General features: G+C 48.2%; 1 protein-coding gene across 1 annotated transcript in view; it reads left to right on the forward strand.

Annotated features, from left to right (window-relative positions):
• The window catches only part of BCR (BCR activator of RhoGEF and GTPase), a 138,310-nt gene that overhangs the window by 95,832 nt on the left and 22,431 nt on the right, over nt 1-20,047 (forward strand). Inside the window, exons 8-15 of the mRNA XM_079149699.1 lie at nt 1,392-1,532; nt 10,322-10,443; nt 11,636-11,804; nt 13,738-13,857; nt 15,238-15,313; nt 16,699-16,803; nt 17,445-17,519; nt 19,500-19,597. Of these exons, the coding sequence (XP_079005825.1) occupies nt 1,392-1,532; nt 10,322-10,443; nt 11,636-11,804; nt 13,738-13,857; nt 15,238-15,313; nt 16,699-16,803; nt 17,445-17,519; nt 19,500-19,597 (906 nt within the window). The remainder of the gene's footprint in view (nt 1-1,391; nt 1,533-10,321; nt 10,444-11,635; nt 11,805-13,737; nt 13,858-15,237; nt 15,314-16,698; nt 16,804-17,444; nt 17,520-19,499; nt 19,598-20,047) is intronic.

Genomic DNA, 20,047 nt, shown 5'->3' on the forward strand with positions numbered 1-20,047 from the left:
GAAAGGCTGTATGCATGAGCTAACAGACATGAATCTCTCTCTTAATTATGTAGAAGGTGTTACATTGTATGTGTTTCATTCACACTTCGTTTTTTTTCCATTTAATACCACATCATAGGGATTGTTCCACTTTAGCCCAAACAGCAATGCCTCATTCTTTTTTTCTTTTTTAAAAAATATTTTTAGTTGTATATGGACACACTACTTTTATTTATTTTTATGCAGTGCTGAGGATTGAACATAGTAACTCACACATGCCAGGCAAGCACTCTACCACTGAGCTACAACCCCAGCCATACCTCATTCTTTTTTTTAAGCTGTGTAATATTCTGTATATTCTATTGACCAAATGTTTCATCATTTCTTACCATGCTCTAATTAAGAGTTTTTGAATAGAGAGCCAGGCACAGTCTTGTACGCCTGTAATCCAAGCTACTTGGAGGAAGATGAGGCAGAATGGTGACTTGAGTCTAAGAGTTCAAGGCCAACCTGGGCAACACAACAAGACTCCATCTCAAAAAAAAAAAAAGTTTTGGAATGGGGGCAAATGTTATGCAGCTCAGAGGCTCTGGCAGATAGCCTGTCAGACTAAGACACCGCAGTCTGCCCATTTGCTGTGATTGGTCCAGGAGCAAGTATGCACCTAGCCAAGTATTATGGTAGGGAGAAGCTGAATCTGCCCCTGAGCGATAGGGGCAGGTGAGGTAGCCTTTCATTGCCAACCCAGGTGCCTTCCTCTGTGCCTATTTAATCTCTCCAGATTCTCTTTGAAAATGGGATTTGGAACCTAGGGGGATTATGTTCATCTGAACCAGGGAGCTGCTGACCTTGAGCAGGAATGACTTGCATTCCTAGCAGAGAAAGTGTTAGTATTCCTATCTGAAAAAGCCTAGATTCTCATCCAAAGGAGGAGGAGCCAGAAGGGTCTTGGACTTTTTCCTGCCCTTGAATAGGCCAGTAGTTCTAGACCAAAACTGCTCTTGAAGGAACATGGGGCAATGTCCAGAGACATATTTTGTTGTTAACTACAGAGGAATGCTATTGGCATCTAGTATATAGAGGCCAGGGGTGGCAGTAAATATCCTGTGGGGTACAGGACAGCCCCCTACCACATGCCATAACAAAAAATTAATTGGTCCAAAATGTCAACAACACCAAAGTCCAGAAACCCTACCCCAGAACCTTATAGTGGAAATTCCTTTTGGCATGAGTTTGTTGGAGTGCCATTTAGGACCTTCTGGGATGTTGTTCAATAAGCACTAACTGCAAAGCCCAGGCCCTTTGAGAGCCATAGCAGTGACACCTGAGGAGCCAGAAGCTCTGAGTTAATACCTAGTGTGGGTCCATGCCAGTTCTGCTTTGTCTGACTCAAGTCTTTCCACCTGGGGCAGGATTTGCTGAAGCACACTCCTTCCAGCCACCCCGACCATTCCCTGCTACAGGACGCCCTCCGCATCTCACAGAACTTCCTGTCCAGCATCAATGAGGAGATTACACCCCGTCGACAGTCCATGACAGTGAAGAAGGGAGAGGTGAGTGTGGCCTGGGGGCATACAGGGAACCCTCATCTCAGACCCAGAGTTCATCTTCAGCAAATGGCTTAGCCCAACACAGGAGACATGTTGCCCTTGGTGATCTGTGACCCCAGCAACCTAGGGTACAACCTAGTTCTGCATGTGAGGCTTTAAGATGAAGTTGTAGGGGTATCCCCACATGCTCCACATCCACCAGACAGCATCAGTCACCATCTCTCTCTCAGCTGCCTCTTTGTTTTTCTGTCAAGTTCAGAGCACCCCATTTTCCTCCCTCATACTCTTGCCAGCTTAGTTTTCCTCCTGTGAGACCAGGAAAAAGGAGGATGACGTTCTGTCTGCCTGGAATGTATCTACTTCCTGGGTTAAAAAACACTGTTAACACCAGATTTCAGGATTTAAATGAGGGGGAAAAAGGAGGGTAGCCAGGTGTGGTGGCACACACCTGTAATCCCAGCTGCTCGAGAGGCTAAGGCAAGAGGATGGTAAGTTTGAGGCTAGCCTCAGCAACTTAGCAAGGCCCTAAGCAAGTGAGTGAGACCCTGTCTCACAATGAAAACATAAAAAGGGCTCAGTGATCAATCACCCCTGGATTCAATCCCCAGCATAGAAAAAAAAAAAAAAAAGAAAGGGAGGAGTTCATGGTTTATATTTGAGTGAGGATAGGTAAACTTGATGTCTTTACTGGAAGCTCCCCCCATCTCTAGCAGCCAGTTATAGGCATTCTCTCTTCACATGTCATCAATAAGCAGATATTGGCTTGTGCCCTTGGCACCTCTGATCTTTCGTGGGAAGGGTCCAACGTGTTGGACAGTTGCCCCCAGCATGGACAGCAGCTAGTGAGGACAGCTTAGATATGCAGGCCAGGGAGCTGGCATCCAACCTGAGTTGAGTGTCCTTTATCAGAAGTGACATCAAAGTAAGGAGAGCTGACCTGTGGCCTCTGGGGTCTTGTGCAGGGAGAGGAACCTGTGTCAGGCTCAGGCTCCTCTTTCTTTCTGGTTCATGTGCCAAATGCTCAATGCTCAGATACCACCAAAACTGACTTGCCTAGCCCACAGGGTTTCTTTCCCTCCTCCCATCTGGCTAGAGTGCGCCAGGATGTTCTTGGTCTAATTCTCCATATTCCTCTCTGGGAAGTGATACCCTATATTGCTGATCTAAAAATCTTCCATGTGTGCAGAGTCTAATCAGGCTTGACCGTGAGTAAAGAGTTCCGTCAGGTTTCTCCTGGTGGACCTGACCAGGGAGGAGGAGGGAACTATTCTCTCTGCTCTGTTCTCCAGGCTAGTCTAGATCCTGGAATGAGGCACAATTAGGTCCAGTCTCAGTATCATGAAGTCTAACCCATTAGGTGGCCTGGAGGTTGCTACTCCTCCCTTCTGAATCTGTTTCTTGTCTTTTGAGCAGGATGGGCACACAGCCTCATTTTCCTGGGCCTCTGGGCCCTCAAAGGAGCCTGACTTATGGAAAGAGCAGCATGTGGCAACACTCCTGGCCCTTGTCAGTCAGCACTGAGCCCGTTGAAGGCAGAAATGAATCTTCAGCATCTCCCAAAGGCAGATGTTGAGTAGGGTAGGGGCTCCCTACCTGGTTATCCAGTGGCTAGAACCCAGGGGACATAGGGTTCTGATCTTGTCTCCTGATACAACAATGGGCCCTGCTCCTGGTTCTTTCTCCTGGCCAAGGGCCACTAAAAGAGAGAATAGCCTATGACCTTCCTATTGGCAGTCCACCAGATCTAACTAGATATTGGATTTTTGTCTGCTAAGATTCCGTATGCTGGTTGGGTTCCTGCCCAGCTTGCCCTTACTTCCTGGAACAACTTCTCTTTCTATTCTGCCAACTATTCCTCTATGAGAGCTCTGACCTGGTAAGTAAATGCATGAGCTTGGCCCTTGATATAGTGCCAACTCAACTGCCTCTGACTGCTGTTTAGGATACCTGGAGAGAAGTATTTGGATCTTTGAAATCAACTGCCTCAGGGAATTAAGGTAAAAGGCGTTGCCTGGGAGTTGGCAGCCAGGCCTTTGTTTCTGCATCTGTCCTCATGATCCTTCTTCTGGGCTGACCCCCTGCCAGGGTCTCAATGACCAAGCAGGAAGTATTTATGGGCTGGACACTTCATAAGGGCAGGGACCTTAATCCTTGTCTTTTCCAGCACCTAGCCCTGGAAGGACATTTGCTTATTGAGAAAGGGTCACTTGGGTACTTCAACTGCCAGAGGGAGAGGAGGATTAGTGAGCTCTGAAAGGTTGTGATTCTGACTCACACCCCCACTTCATTCAAAACTGTCCATCAATGCCTGTTGAGGGATGGGACTTGATGGTGACTAAGTTAGAATGTGAAAAAGAGGCCCACTCTTGTATCCTTGATCCTCAGCCTTGCCAGGAGAAGACATTGTTAATCAGTCCTGCACTCAGAATCTGAGCATCCTCCCCAGTATACTTCCAGATTGCCCAACATGTGTGTACTCCTTGATGCAGCAGAAATGATGCCAGTTGGGTAATCCTCCAAACCCCGGTTTGGTCCTCACCAACCGCTTACCCATACAATTGGGAAAGGGGGACACCCTTTTTTCTTCCCCAAACATTCATTCTTTCTGAAGACAGTGACTCGGGGCCTGTTGCCCCTGTACTGGGATGTGTCAGGCTAAAAGTGTTTCATGATCTGTGAGGAACCACATGGAAATGAGGGGTAATGACTTTGCCACATGGGCACCTTCCATGTCACCAGGTAGGGAAGAATCCACAGGACCCCTTCCCCTAGCCCCCTAAAGGGGAGGAGCTGCAGGCTACCTAGAATTTGCAGCAGGACTAAGCTTTGGAAATACCTATTTTTTCCCTTGTTCCAATTTCTTAGTTTGGTGTATGACATTGAATAGCAACTTCCCAAAAGGAGAAAAGAGCTATGCCTGTGAATTCTCATGAAGACACACTCAGGTCAGAGGCCTTCTGCCTTTTACAGATGAACTGTGGCTTAGAGAGATTGAATGACTTTCCTGTGATCACATAATAGTAAGCAAGCCAGATTGTGAGACCTGTGTGTACCCCAGGTATGTTACACTTTGGTTCTTTTCCCCCTTTATGAACTGATGGCTTACCCCCGAGTTTTCCCTTCACTATCTGGAGGTAGGTAGAATCAGAAAAATATGCCCCTTTCAGCTTGATGTCCTACCCAAGTCTTAGGTTCTGTCCCGTGCCCCATCTCCTGCTTTTGCTGGAAGCATGTCAAAGTAGGGCAGAGGTTCCATTTTCTAGCTTCCCTGGTAGTTTAGTAGAGAGAAGGAAGATGCCTCCATCAACCTGGGCATTTGGAAGTGTTCCCACAGTCACTGCGGGATCTCTTGGGAGATAACCTGTCACCACCTGCTCAGCCTGGCTGAGTTAGGGCATGATAGAGGGGACCCAAGTGAAAGCCTGCACAGGGCCAGCAGCCCAACCCTTGATACCCATTGTGGTTCTTATCATCTCATCCTTTTTATCCAAGTCCCCCGGCTCCAGGGCTGTGCCCTTTTTGGAAGTGACAACATTACAGGTGGCTTTCTGACTCTGCACAATAGCCAGCACTGGCCCTGGACACCTGAGAGCTTTGAGCAGCAGGAGGATGCCCTTCTCAGCCTCTGGATAAAAGGGTCCTGCAGGCACATTTTCCTTCCAGGTCTGGGACCTGTGGATTGGTGGGTAGGTGCTCATTTGTTTAGCTGAATTAACTTCACAGTTAGATAACCAGACCTAAAAAGAGTATTACTGCTGGGTAATTTCCCCCACGCAGTTGCTTGTCTGTCTGCTATGAGCTTCACATTGTGTGCTGTTCAGGCTTGGAAGTATGTGGGATGATCGGGCCTCCAATCCTGGTTCTCTGCCTGGAATCCAAGAGGCCCCTCATGGAAGAAGAATTCAGGCAGCTAGTCTGAACAAGTTCTATAGGAAGGCCTGGGGAACACTGCTGGTGCAGGCTGAGGCTGAGGAACTAGGGGAGAATGGAGGCCTTTCAGTTGATGATTAAAAAGGTTTGAGGGCTGGGGTTGTAGCTCAGTGGTAGGTAGAATACCTGTATAGCATGCATGAGGCCCTGGGTTCAATCCCCATCACCACCAAAAAAAAAAAAGGAGTTGGAAAGGCCTGACCTTGTTGGCAAAGTTTGTAAGGAGTGCTATGGAGAGGACAGTAGCCAAACAGTGCCTACCTGAGCATCTGCTTGCTCACCTTCAGGGGAGTGGTGAGCATAGTCTGTACAGTAATCATAATCAGTGTGTTAGTCAGGGTTCTAGAGGAACAGAATCACCAGGAAGTATGATTATAAAAAGGGGATTTATTAGATTGACTTATCCAGAAGCTGGATAGTCCACAGTGGCCATCTACAGGCTGGAGAGCTGGAGGAACCAGTATCTGCACAGTCCAAGAGGCTGAAGCCTCAGAACAAGAGGGATCAACGGTGCTACCCTACTCTGAGACTGAAGCTTCTGGAAACTCCCTGGAGAATCACTAGCAGAGTCCACTTGGGAATAGTGAAGAAGTGAAGAGTCTGAACCTGTTCAATAAGAATTGAGCTTGCATCTGCTGCTGCTTCCTTGTTCTTCCAGCTTTTATTCCATCCAAGCCACCATTCTTTTGGATGGTGGCACCCACACTCAGAGAGGGGTCTCCACTTCAGTTTGTTATCCCACATGCCAGTCATTCCTAGACACCTTCATTGACACACTCAGCATCTCGAAATCCAATCAAGTTGACGATTCAAATTAATCATTACAATCAGTGCAGGAGTCCTGGAGCTGGGGATGTAGCTCAGTGGTAGAGCTTATGAGACTTGGGGTTGAAACCAGGGTCTGACTGTAAAGCTGCAAAGTCAAGGCTCATTCTATGTCCAGATTTAGACCTTTTCTTTACCCTTTATAAACATTTGCAAACAGCTTAGATTCTTGGCTTGTCTGGACCCAGGTTCTAATTCTTCTCAATAGCACGGGTACATTACTCACTCTTTTAACTCACATTTTTCTGTGCAGTGGTAGAACTAGAATCTGCCACGTGGAAAGGTTCCATAGAATAAGATGAAATGTTTTGGGTAATGCTGTCTCCATACAGAGCCTGGCACCTAGAAAATGCTCAGCAAATCTTAGCTGCTGCCACCTTTGCTATTGCTATAAATTTGCATAATACTTCCCAGACCGCACCTCAGCCCTCCTAGCAGATCCTGCCCCTTCTGGGGCATCCCCTTTGATATGTCACTCAGGGCATAGGATGCCTGGACCAGAATTGGCCACACTGCTTTCTGAGGTCCAGGGAGTAGAGGTTAGCCATGAAGGTTGGCCCAGCCTGCCCTCACCTGCATCCTCTGTAGGACCTATCCAGGGTAGGGAGGTCTGGAAGTCAGTACTTTTCTAAGGCTGAGTTTCTGCTCTCCCAGGCCCAGCGCCAAATTGGTAAGCACTTCTGAGAGGGACAACTCCTGGGCAGGGAGAGACCAAATCTGCATGAATCTCCCAACTCAGTGCTGATGCTGGGTGGGCTGACCCACTGAGAGCTGGATGACCAGTGTCCCCACAGGAGCTTCAGTCCTGGGTAGGGCAAGGAGGAGATGGCACAGGTGATAGTCTGAGAACTTCTTGATACCTGGTCAAAGGGGCAGGGCCTTGCAGGCCCATTTGCTGAGTCACTGTTGGGTCTTCCTTCACTGCCTCTTCTCAGTCTTTCCTTGTCACCAGCTCTCTCTCTCCTCCCTGGATTATGTGCTGAGCCTGTCTCTCCCCTTCTCTGAAACATGTCTATACTGATGCAGGTCTGTTGCTGTTTTCCCATCAAACTGCTTCTGCTCTTCCCTACCCTAGTGTGGCACTTTCATCAGGGCTCTGTGCAGGGCTGACCCCAGGCCTAGGCCTGGCTAGCTTTTTGAGCCAGGGTGGAGGTATCTACCCAGGGCTTAGGAGTACTAGATTGAGGGTCAGGGCAAAGAGATCTGAGAAGTTGTCATCTTATAGGACTGGCTCTCTCTCTTTCCACTCCTCCCCTCCTCACCCACTGTTCCTCTCATTCCTTCCTTTGATACCAGCTTTCAGCCAGGGTCTAGACTTTCTTCCTGGATTGGCCAGGGTTGTGGTTGGGACCCACCTGTTTTGTTCAGGGCTAGGAAACTGGACCTTTCTTTTGAAGTTGCCAGTCCCTGGGTGGGCTAGGTTTCAGAAGCCAGATCCAGCTTAAGGAGAACATCTCTGACATTCAGGGGAAGCTCCTGGTAAAAGAGCTGTGGTTACCACCTGTCTAGCACCCAGGCTGCAATATGCCTCAACTCACACTCCTGGAACAGCCCTTGTAGGCAAGGTGTAGTGCAATGCTGGGACCAGGTACTGGTTGAGAAATATTGAGGGTCCTGTGGCTTGGGTCTTCTCTTGGAAAGATAAGGGTTGCTGTTAAGTGGGCAGTGGGAGGCTTTGGACGACTGTCTCGATATTAAAATTACAACCCAGAACCAGGTTGAATCTGCCCCTTAGAGCCTCTTAGGCTTCCATGCCTTTGGGATAAGTTGGTGCTGGGGACTTCTGACCTGCCCCTGAGCTGAACTTAGGGTGCCCTCTGCTGGTAGCCAAAAGAAACTCAACCCCTTTTTATGGAGAAAGAACTGTTTAACCCCATGTTGCTGCTGTACCTAGACTGTCCCTTGGTCTGTCTGAGCCGAAGGACCCTCTTCTGTGTCCCTGCTGAGAGGGCATCTGTGTAGTCATTCCCTGAGGACTTCATTGTCCAAGGACCCCCTGCAGACTTTCTCTCCACTGCAGACCCAACCATCAGTGTTCCCAGGGTCTCCCAGATTTGATCTCCAGTGTTACATGTACATTCCTCCCAAGTGTACACTGTTTCTTGCTTTTCATGGGTGCTGTCACCCAGCAGGCTGTCTGCCCTCGGCATGTGGATAGTGGGTGAGTGATGATGAGTCATGGTCTTGCCAGGCTGGCAGCCTTCCTGCCCTTCTACTTATGGCACTAACAGCCTGCATAAAAACATTGTTTATCCTGTGCCACTGGCCAGCTGGCTGTCATGAGCTGAGCTGCCTATGATGGTGATTTGTAACCTCCATGCCTAGAGTATCAGGGGGCCTGGCCTAGGTTGCATCTACTTTGGGGGTTCTGCTGCCGTTGGCTCCTGCAGAGCATGGGAGTCCAGGAAGGTGGAGGCTGCAGGTGGCATTGGATCCCCTGGTTCAGTCTGGCTCCACCATGGTAAGGTTGTAGGGTCTTCCTTCTTCTCTAGTTAGGGATGAACATGTCTCTTGCTAGGGAGACACTGAGTTTTCACACACTTAGTTATACATGTTTGACCTTCATTCTATTCAGGACCATCACAGTATGGAGCCATCACCTCTCTGGAACCCTTCCCTGAGGCCAGGTGCTCTTCTGGGCTTATGGGCAGGAACCACTGAGTGTCGTTGCTTGCTCACTGTGCTACCTAGGACAGAGGGTGGACTTAAGGCTGAGTTTTCTTATCTGTGAAATGAGCGTAAGGACCTACCCACAGTGTGTTGTGGGATATAATCAGATCACTCAGACAGTGGCTTGCACAGCACACATTGTGTGTATGGAGAAAGCTCACAGTGTCTTTCATTCTATCTCCAGGTCCTTGGCACAGCACCCAACCCATATGAGATGCCCAGCACTGTTTGTTGGATGAATTAATGGCTTATCTCCATGTGCCTATTTAGCAACCCCTTGAGCTATGTGAGAAAGACTGTCCCTTGACTTTCAGATGAAGTACTGAGGTACAGAGAGACTTAGGTCCTATTGGGAAGTCAGGTCTCCCATTCTCCTGTTTGTTCCACTCTGTGCTACCCACCTGTGGTCCATGCTGACTCAGCTCCCTGGCCAGGTATCCAGGCAAATGTCAGAGGCGTGACTCCTAAGCCAGGCTTGGTAGCACACGCCCATAATCCCAGCTACTCAGAAGGCTGAAGCAGGAAGATCACAAATTAGAGACCAGCCTCAGAAATTTAACAAGACCCTGTCTCAAAAAATAAAAAGGGCTGGGAAAGTAACTCTATAGTAGATCGCCCTGGGTTCAAATCCTAGTGCCTAAATAAATAAGCAAGCAAGTAATTTAAAAGAGGAGTGACCGCTACTTTGTACCTTGCTTATCTTGTTTAGTCAGGAGAACTAAATTGGAGTTCCAGATATGGGGTCCACCAGCTTCTTGCTACCCTTGCCATGACTTCTAGCACTGCCCCTACTCAGTTCCTGGACCCCATCATCTTCCCAGTGACATGCCACCCCATCTATACCCAAGTGTCAGCCTGTTTCTGCTTCATACCCAGTTTCTATGACAGTTCCTTGACTGTATATATCCTGCTTCACACAGTTCCTTGGGGATATACACAGTTCCTTGACTGTGTATATCCCATGCTGAATATCCACGTGCCACTCCAGAGAGGTACTGGCTGGCCCATCACTTGTTCTCACAGCAGGCCATTTACTTGATTGTGCCCCTCTCTGACCTCATGGCCAGTGGCCATCAATGTTGCCTATCCATTCATCCTCTTCTTCAGGTCAAGCTCCTAGGAGGGACTCAGAAATGTTTCCTGAACAAAAATCGGTGTGTATAAGCCCCATCTGTTAGCAGGCTGATGTTATGGACAGAACATTCTGAAAAGTGGGTCTGAGTATTGAATTTGGAGGGAGTGAAATTTCATCAGGGTGAGAATGTCTCCAGAAAGGTGACCTGTCCTGCTTGGCCTGGAGAGCCTAGCACACCCCACCAACCCTACCCATCTGGCCCTAACTCGAGCCCTCCCCACCATGCCTGCAGCACCGGCAGCTGCTGAAGGACAGCTTCATGGTGGAGCTGGTGGAGGGGGCCCGCAAGCTACGCCACGTCTTCCTGTTCACCGACCTGCTCCTCTGCACCAAGCTCAAGAAGCAGAGTGGAGGGTGAGTGACAATGGGGCCCCGACCCCACCTAGGTGGTGACTGCACCCCAACACTCCAGGAAAGGGAGGGTCTCGGGGACAGGAGTAATGATGTGGCCAGGCTCCTGTCTACATTCCGTTTCTACCCAGATGTGATGCCAGGTTCAGAGTTGTCACTAGCAGTCCAGAGTCCTCATGGAGCAGGGTCAGTGACTCAGCTTTCTGACCATGACTTCATGTATGATTAGAGGAAGGTTTTATCATAAATCATCTGAGAAGAGAGAGTGACAGGTCAGGAGGCTATAGGAGCTGGTGTAGGCTGCAGGTGCGGGGGTATAGTCAGCTCTCCCATGCCCTGGGCAGGGTGAATGGATACCTGGCCAAGTGAATGTTGTCTCCCTGAGCTTGGTGATAGCTTTCTTTTTCTTCCTAATTTTTTTTTTTTTTAACAGTATTAGGGATTGAACCCAGGGATGCCCCACCACTGAGCTATCTGCCCCAATCCTTTTTAATTTTTTATATTGAGACCATCTCCTGAAGTTGCTGAGGCTGGCCTTAAACTTGTGATCCTCCTGCCTTAGCCTCCTGAGTAGCTGGAATTAGAGGTGTGTGCCATCATGCCTGACTGGTGATGGCTTCCACGTTATTCTCAACATAAGCCTGTAGTCCACCTCTCCCCACCACCACCATGGGTCAGATTTTCCCAGGGATACCAGGTTGGAAGGAAGCAAAGAGGTTCACACTGGAAAAGACCAGAACTGGCAATTACCGCCATTCTGCTGCTGTCATGCTGAGTGGATTTAATTAGTCAACTCAGAAGAGTCTCTGGTTCCCTATCTGTGAAGTGAGGGGATTGTACCAGGTAGATCCACAGCTGCTTGAACTATGCAGTTCTATACTTCAGTCCTGTGTTTCCTCTGAGTGACCTTGCTTTGCTTCCCTGTGAGCTGTCAGGGTTAGCACAGGATAAGGGGGATCAGGGCTTTTCAGATACTTTGGAGCCTGGGGTCAAGTGTGGAATATATGTTCCCAGGAGTCACTAAGGTTGGGACTGCTAGTGCCTGCCAACAGCCTCCTTCCAACCTGTCTTATGAAATAAGACTGGGGTTTGGATCAGATAACTATGCAGTGCTATGGATCGAAGTTTCTCAGATTCTCAAACAGTGACAGCAAAAGAAGGCAATCAGCTTGTTAACATTCTCCTTTTCACCCAGCAAAACCCAGCAGTATGACTGCAAATGGTACATTCCGCTCACGGATCTCAGCTTCCAGATGGTGGACGAATCAGAAGCAGCACCCAACATCCCATTGGTGCCAGATGAGGAGCTGGATGCATTGAAGATTAAGATCTCCCAGATCAAGAGTGACATCCAGAGAGAGAAGGTGTGCCTGACTAGGGGAAGCGAGAGCCAGGCTCTTTGTGACCTGAGAGGGAAGCAGCCCCTCATACATCAACTAATGGGTTCTCCACTGGGCATCTGACCCCACAGCTAGATGCCAATAGTTTTGAGAGCTTCCAGCTAAATTGGGGTTCTTATCCCAGAGCAGCTAGCATCCCAACTCTGATGGGAAATGAAGGGGTGCTAGCTGTGAGCATTCAGTGTGTCTTTGACAAGATACTCCTTCTACCTAACAGATGGCCCAATGCCCAGTTGTCTGACCTGAGACCAGGAAACCCTCACATGGGTAACTTGCTTATACTGGCAGTTGCCCTTGTAGGTCTTGTCTGACCTGTGTCCAGTTTACACTTGTCTGACCTGACTCTGGGAGCCTGACTGAGTTTTTCCTCAGTGTCCCAGGGAAAACCTGGCCTGGAGTAGCCCCTAATTCTTCTGATGGAAGATACAATTCAATACGCATTTCAAAAGAAAAGTTGTTCAGAGATAACTCATGGATCCTTGGCAGGGAGGGTGCAGTGAGTTAGGAGAACAGTCCTCTGCCTCCAGGTTGTACAAGGCAGGAATGAAGAGTCAGTCAGAGTGCTCATTTGGTAACTTGCAGTTTATGTAGGGTAATAGGGTGTGTGTTGCTTTAAGTTCAGAGGCAAAGCCTAACTGGTTTCCATTTTAAAGGAAGTGGCAGAAAAAAGAGGGAAACTCATTCTGCTAGGTGGGAGAAATGCCTCTAAGTTCTTATCTCTGGCTACCTGCTTGAAACATTTAAGTGTCCTATTCTGATACCTGTGCTGTATCACCCCAATATACAGGTAAAGTACTGAATCACTGAGAGAAAATGCACTTTGACCATATAAGATTTGGGGTAGTCCCAGGTGTGGGACCAGACAGGTGTCTAGCTGTCCTCTTTACAACTGCCCTGATGGAGGTTTAGTCCAAGGTGGGAAATGCAGCCCTGCAGGGCACTGGTCCTTTCTAGACAGATTTAGAAGGTTGTAGAGATAGTGAGGATGCGTATTGAGGTTAGCCCAGGATAGGGAAGGTGACTTGCAGTAGCCTTAGACAAAGTGGGTCCCAAGAAAGTTGGTGCTCAGCCCGGAGATGCCTTGCTGAGGTGAATGTGGCAGGAGGGGATCCTCCATAACCCCCACACCCCTTCCAACCCACTGCACTATAAACCTAGCACACTTAGGAACATTTGGGGAGCTGCATGACAAGGGAAGCCTTATGCACGGAGTGAGCATTACATTGTTTATTTGTGTAGGTGGAACTGTGACCACCATGGTAGAGTGTCCCCAGGCAGAGGGCATGCTAGTGCTACCTTCTCAGAAACTGTCAAGCTCTATTGACTGCTACCTCGGGATTATCGACATTGTGCCACTTTTCCTGGAGATTGGGACTGGGGCCCTAAGTAGTAAGGGGCAACTTGGTTTCCTCAGGGTGTAGTGACTTCAGGAAGGATCCACATGGCTCAGGACAGGGAGGGCTTTCCTATCCAGATCCTAGTGATGTTCATCTGGACTTGCTGGGACCTCCACAAACACTCCCAGGGGTCTGATACTGAAATAGCTCAGGTCAGGGAGGACATAAGGGGCCCTTTAAGTCAGAGCAGCATCCTGGACATTGGGTTTAGAAAAACTGAAGGCAAGGACATGTGTTAAGTTCTCTCCCCTCTAGCCTTTATGAGGAAGGACTAATTTCTTCAAGAAAGGTTTATTGAGCACATTCTATAGCCTGTGCCAGGCCCTACCCCAAGGAAAGGCTGTTGCTGTCCTCAAAAAGCCACCAGCAACAGCTGACTGAGGCTCTGGGCTGTGCTGAGTAAACAGGTGGCATCCCTGCCCTCTGCAAGCCCAGCATGTGGGTGGGTGGGATAGACTGAGTGGAAAGAATGGAAAAGCAAGACTGTCCTCTCCCTGCAGAGGGCAAACAAAGGCAGCAAGGCCATGGAGAGGCTGAAGAAGAAGCTGTCAGAGCAGGAGTCGCTGCTGCTGCTCATGTCTCCCAGCATGGCCTTCAGGGTACACAGCCGCAATGGCAAGGTGAGTGCTGCTGCCCCACTCCCTCAGTTTTTCCCTGTAGATGCTTTTGACCTTGGATGGTCTGACCAGCTGCAGCTGAGATTCATCCAGCTGACTCTGTAGCATGTGTTATCCATAGCTCATATGTGGCCTTTGCAACTGCAGTCCTTTTTCTCTTGAGAGCATACCTGCACCAAGAGAGACCTGCCCAGTGTGACACATGCAAGCACACATGTCCTTCTGACTGGTGCTTTGGACCATAGCCCTAGGGTAAATGGTAGCTGACTCAGCTCCCATAGTTGGGGAATGGCAGGTTCTCCAGGGAGGGAATAAGATCAGGTCTTGCAGGCTCATGAAGACCCAACCCTTAGTACAGAAATGCTGTCTGGGACCTTAAGGTCCATTTAAAGGAAATGGTAGAACCCAACTACTATGTTTGACCATAAAGCTCCAAAAAAGAGAGAGAGAAAAAGAAATGAGATGTTCAGGTTGAAAAGGAAAAATTAAAATTATATGATTTTATATACAGAAAATCCCAAGGAATGCATATAAAGACTAATAAACAAGTTCTGTTAGGTTGCAGGATATAAGATTGGTATAAAAAAAATTTTTTTTTTTTTAAAGGAAGTGGCAGGAAAAAGGGAAGCTCATTCTGCTAGATGAAAGGGATGCCTATAAGGTCCTATCTCCTGCCACCTACTTGAGCCATTTGGGTGTGCTATTCTGATGCCCAGGCAGCAGCCTGTGCTGTGTAACCCCATTACATAGGTGCAGTACTGAATCACTGAGGGGAAGTTGCACTCTGGCCATGGAGGGCTTAGGGTGGTCCTGGATACGGGGCTGGAGAGGTGCCCAGCTGTTCTTCTTACATCTGCCCTGATGGGAGGTGAGTCCTAGGTGGGGAATATGGCCTCTCTAATGGTGTCACATGCACCTGTCAATGTGCAGAATGGTTCTCTAATGCCTGGCTAGGAGAGGAAGCTGATGGACTTTTCCAGAGTCCTTATCTCTAGGTCACTGTTTGCACTTGTGGGTTGGATACAGAAAGTTGACTTGCATCAGCTCTGACCTCTGCAGATCCTCTCGGTAACTCCTCCATGTCCCTTAGTTGCACCCCTCTGCCATTGTCACCTCCTGACCCAGATGTTTCAGGCAGAGCTTTTGCTAGAGGCAAATTTGTATAATGCACAGATGTTTGGGCCTGAAGTCCAGCTGGTGGGACAGGTAGAACGTACTGAAAACAGTAAGCTTGTCTGAGCACACCTGGTTATGGTAGCACACTTGAGCACAACAGTCTGGTGGTGGGGAGGTATAAGTCTCAGGGTCTGCACTCTGGACTTGCCAAGTGCTGGCTTAGATAGAATGAAAATAACGGATACCTTCTTCTTTTGCTTAACCTAGAGTTACACATTCCTGATTTCCTCTGACTATGAGCGAGCCGAGTGGAGGGAGAACATCCGAGAACAGCAGAAAAAGTGTGAGTGGCCTATGCATTGACAGGTCTTGGGTGTCTCCTGTAGTTTTTAAACCTTTATATAAAAATAAAAAATAAAATAAGGGCCTTTATCCAAGGGAAATATCACAGGGAGCCCTATTTTAGAAAATAAGTTGAAGAACTCCCCAGCCCTCTTGTACCTTCCCACCTATCCTTTCCATGAACCCACTGCCAGGTGTTCCATTCCCCCACCAATCTGCCTCCCTGGCAATTCCCTCCCCAATCCTTCCCCAAATTTCCATCTCTGTTACCTACCCCCTGGATGTGCACACACACAACCACCCTTGCCTACCCTCAGGCCTTTCTTATACCCAAACACCACCCTATCCCCTTGGCTTCCCCTGTGTTCCCCTACCCTTGTCTGCCCCCAAAGCTTCCCTACACCTTAGCAGGTACTGATGTCAAATAGGCCCTTGACTGAATCCACCTGGACAACCACTGTGCTGACCCCTGTCCACCTAGCTGACCCAGAATAAAGTACTCCTCTCTGGAATAACCCCTTCCTTCTCTGGTCACATTTCTCTATTAGCAGTTTTCTCCCTCTCCAGAACTTGAAATTGCACCCCTGATCCTGCCTGGCAGTGCTCAGAGGTCAGAAGGCAGATCTCACTCCAAGTCCATGGGCTGCAGATCCCCAGCTTCCCACTTGGCTCCCTTGTAGGGGGAGTTCAGCCAAGCACTGTACCCCAGGTGGCCTCTTCCTCCTATAGCAGTGGACTGTCTCCTATTGAAAAAGCATTTTTGGCTCTGTTATTGCACATAGACTCTGACCTGCGGGCTCTGCCTGACTCTGCCCTGTCCTGAGCTCCCATCCCCTCATGTTCATCATTTGTTCCTGTTTGGAGCCATTTCTTTCCTTTGATGCCACAGTGTCCTGAGGGATGATGGGCTCAATGTCAGGGCTCACATCCCAGGGATTCCTGTCCTAACTTGGGGACTGAAAACATTTCCAGCATGTCAGCATCTGTTTCCTGCTCAATGTTATGCCCAGAAATAAACCCTTTTCCTCACCCAAGGAAAGATAAAGGGGCCCGTGTTAGCAGAGTAAGGGATGGAGACATACTAGTTTCTGGGGAGACCTCCTACTACTCATTCTCAGACCTGCCTTGTATTTGTACTAAGGTGGTATGCAGACGTGTGGATGTGTGTGTTTGTAAGCATTAAAGATTGTCCCTACCTGTGAGCCTGGGTCTGGGCTCTCCAAGAACTTACCTTGCTGCTGCCATACCTGAACTTCATCTGGGAGCCACCAAGCCCCAGTGTCGGCCCTGTTGTACCCCTCCCCAATATGTGTTGAGAGTCAAGTGGGATGGATACAGAGGAACAGTGTAGACTGAATGAGCCCTGCATGTGCTCCACCCTCGTAGGTTTCAAAAGCTTCTCTTTGACATCCGTGGAGCTGCAGATGCTGACCAACTCCTGTGTTAAACTTCAGACAGTCCACAACATTCCACTAACCATCAACAAAGAAGGTGAGACCATCCTCCAGGGAGAAGAGCAAAGGGCTGATGTTCCTTCTTGTTGGCTGTTGTCCTCCTGACCACTGGCTTTTCTTTCAGATGGAATATATGTGCTTATTAAGGCCTGTTGTTCTCTCCCAGGAGTGGGTGGGACTGGTTAAGAGTGGTTTCTCCCCAGGGAGCTACTGCTGGGCAGTTGAGAAGACAGGCCTGAGTCACAGGCCTGAGATGGATGCTTCTCCAACCCATTATTTGGATCTGGCCCCACTCTTCTGTCCTCCCAGACCTCCTCTCATCCGGGCACTTACTGGCCAATACTTGTGATCATGCCAGAATTGCATTCACTGTTGCATATGTACATATGGGCTGTCAGACACTTGGGCATGTGCTTACACACATGTATGCACTCACTCATTCCATCTGTATTCCACATCACCTGACCAACACCCTCTCTGTCTTTGGAAATTAATTCACTTTGTCTTGCACTGGTTCTACTGGTTCGCCTGCACTGTGGACCCAACTAGATCCTAAGGTCCTGAACAAGGAAACCACGTGGGTACATTTTTGTTCTGTGGCACCACCTTGCCCAGTGCCTGTTATCTTGCCTCCTTTTCCTAGGAGGCATATGTTTACCTCTTTGGTTTCTTGTGCAGATGATGAATCTCCTGGGCTCTACGGTTTCCTGAATGTCATTGTCCACTCAGCTACTGGGTTTAAGCAGAGTTCAAGTAAGTGACTGGTTTAGGGAGGAAGATGGCAAGGATTTAGGTATCTACCCAGGAAGGACTAGGCAGGGTGTAGGGAATGAAGCAAGTTGTTCAAATGATCACCTTTGGCCCCTGATCACTGGGAGGTGCTGGTACTGGTTGGGGTCCTCCCTGTATGGAATTGTTTTCTGAGTGACCTCTGCCCTTTCCCTTGCTTGTCTCAGATTCTGTAAATTGGTGAGTGGCCCTCTGTAGGTGAGTCTTGTAATTGCAGAGGCCAGAGTTTGATGATGAAATCCCAAACAGCCATCAGGGTGCCAGAGAACCTAAAATCTAAGCTGGGGGGATATATATATGCTTTCTTAGCATATACAAGGCCGTGGGTTCAATCCCCAGAACTAGGGGGGAAAAAAGAGCTACTGATAGAGGCAACAACATGAATAAGCCTAAAATAAATGGAAGTAAGCCAGATACAAAAGAGTACATATTGTATCATTCTTTCTGTATGAAATTGTAGAAGAGCCAGAATACAGAGACAGACTATCAGAGTTTGTGGAGGGCTGGGGATGGAAGTGAGACTTGACTACAGATGGATCCAAGGGGGCTTGTGGGGAAGACCATGTCCTGAAACAGTTATGATGTTATTTATACAAGTTTGTAAATTTACCAAAAATCCTCAAACCAGTAGATGAGGATGCAACAGATGAATTGTATGAAATACAAATTTTACCTTCATAAAGCTGTGACCCACACATAACTATCTCCCCAGACCCTTCTTCCTCTGGCTGCCCTGGATATCTTATTTCCTTAAGTTCCACCAGATCTTCCTCCCTCCATGCACCTATTACTAGGACCTATCCTTCAACAATGTGGATGTCACTAGAATTGCCTCTCTATCCCTAATTTATCCCTCTTGACCTCCCCTGTTACATTTTCATCTATCTCCTCAGTGTCCCCTACTTTAAATTCCACATTCCCAAACTGAACCTATCGTTCATAGACCCCAAATTTGTGGCTTTTTTTTTTTTCATATATATATCCTGGCCTGATGAGTGGCACCATTGTCCACCCCTGTAGTCAACATAGAAACTACTGTCCTATTACCTTGTACAGTCATTTAGATATTCTCCATCAATGGGATTTCTTTGTCATCTCTGGCTGTCTTCATCCAGGTCCTCAGCAGCATCCTTCTCTCTAGACCTAAGTCTCTACAACCCCTACCCAGTATTTTTTCCCCCCCCTAAAACCCAAACTCTGTCACTAACCCCTTATAGGCACTGGACCCTATATACAGTCCAGCTTCACCCATCCCCAGATCTCCCCTCCCTCTCTCTTGTGCCTCACAACTTTCCCAGCACTGAACTGCTTCCAGTGCCCACACTGACCTGGAGCTCCCTGTGCCCCTGTGTGTTGATGGGGTCTGCTCAAGTCACAAGTCTCTGACCCACACCTGTTGTGGTCAACAGGTGTGATGGGGATCGGGTAGCTGACCTAGGCTGTGGCCTTACTGTGCAGTGTTCATCTCCACAAGGTTGCAGTGGCACATTCATCTCTATCCATTCCTCCAAGTAAAGGGCCCTTGTCACCTGTGGGACTTTTGCTGGGAATTGCTAAGTGACCTAGTAAGTGAATGTTCTGAGAGTTCCCATTTCCCAGCTTCATGGGCAGGGCAGGGTACTTTTTGAGGTGCTGGTATTCACACTGGCCACTGTTTTGGTGTTTTATTTATTTTTTATTTATTTATTTTTAAGATATTGATGGACCTTTGTTTTGTTCATTTATTTTTTTGTGCGGTGCTGAGTATCGAACCCAGTGCCTCACACAAGCTAGGCAAGTGCTCTACCACTGAGCCCCAACCCCAGCCCCTGATGTTTTATTTAAAAAAAAAGAAAAGTGAAGAACTTTTTTTTTTTTTTCCTGATTTTGAAAATAATACCTGCTCTTATGGAAAATGTGTGTGATGTGGAAAAGTATGGTCATTTTCCTATCACTTTCCCACAGATCTGTACTGCACCTTGGAGGTAGATTCCTTTGGGTATTTTGTAAATAAAGCAAAGACGCGAGTCTACAGGGACACAACTGAGCCAAACTGGAATGAGGTAAGTAAATCCTGCTTCCATGAGGGTCCTGGCCTGGTGGGGCCAGGATGTTTTCCACAAGAGTTTAAAACCTCCAGGGGTTCCCTAAGGCTTCCCCCAAAGGCCATGCCACCAACATTCCAGGAATCTCCTAGAGGGGGAGGGGGGGGATGACATATCAAAGAGATTTTAGTCCAAGAGATTTTATCTTCATGTTCCTGAGAATCTTACCCACCTACCCCCATCACAAACAAACTCTTGCCAGTGAAGTGTTTGGAAAGAGTACTTAAAAGGGCTTTTTGTCCTGCCTTTGTTATTGCTTAGTATTTATGGTAAATTTCCATGTTTTTCCTCAGAGGCTGGAATGAGCTCCCTCAAAAGCTGGAATGAGGGGCTGGGATTGTGGCTCAGTGGTAGAGCGCTTGCCTAGTATGTGTGAGGCACCAGGTTCGATTCTCAGCACCACATAAA

The sequence above is a fragment of the Sciurus vulgaris genome (genome assembly GCF_902686455.1).
Source record: "Sciurus vulgaris genome assembly, chromosome: 8".
Lineage (NCBI taxonomy): Eukaryota > Metazoa > Chordata > Mammalia > Rodentia > Sciuridae > Sciurus > Sciurus vulgaris.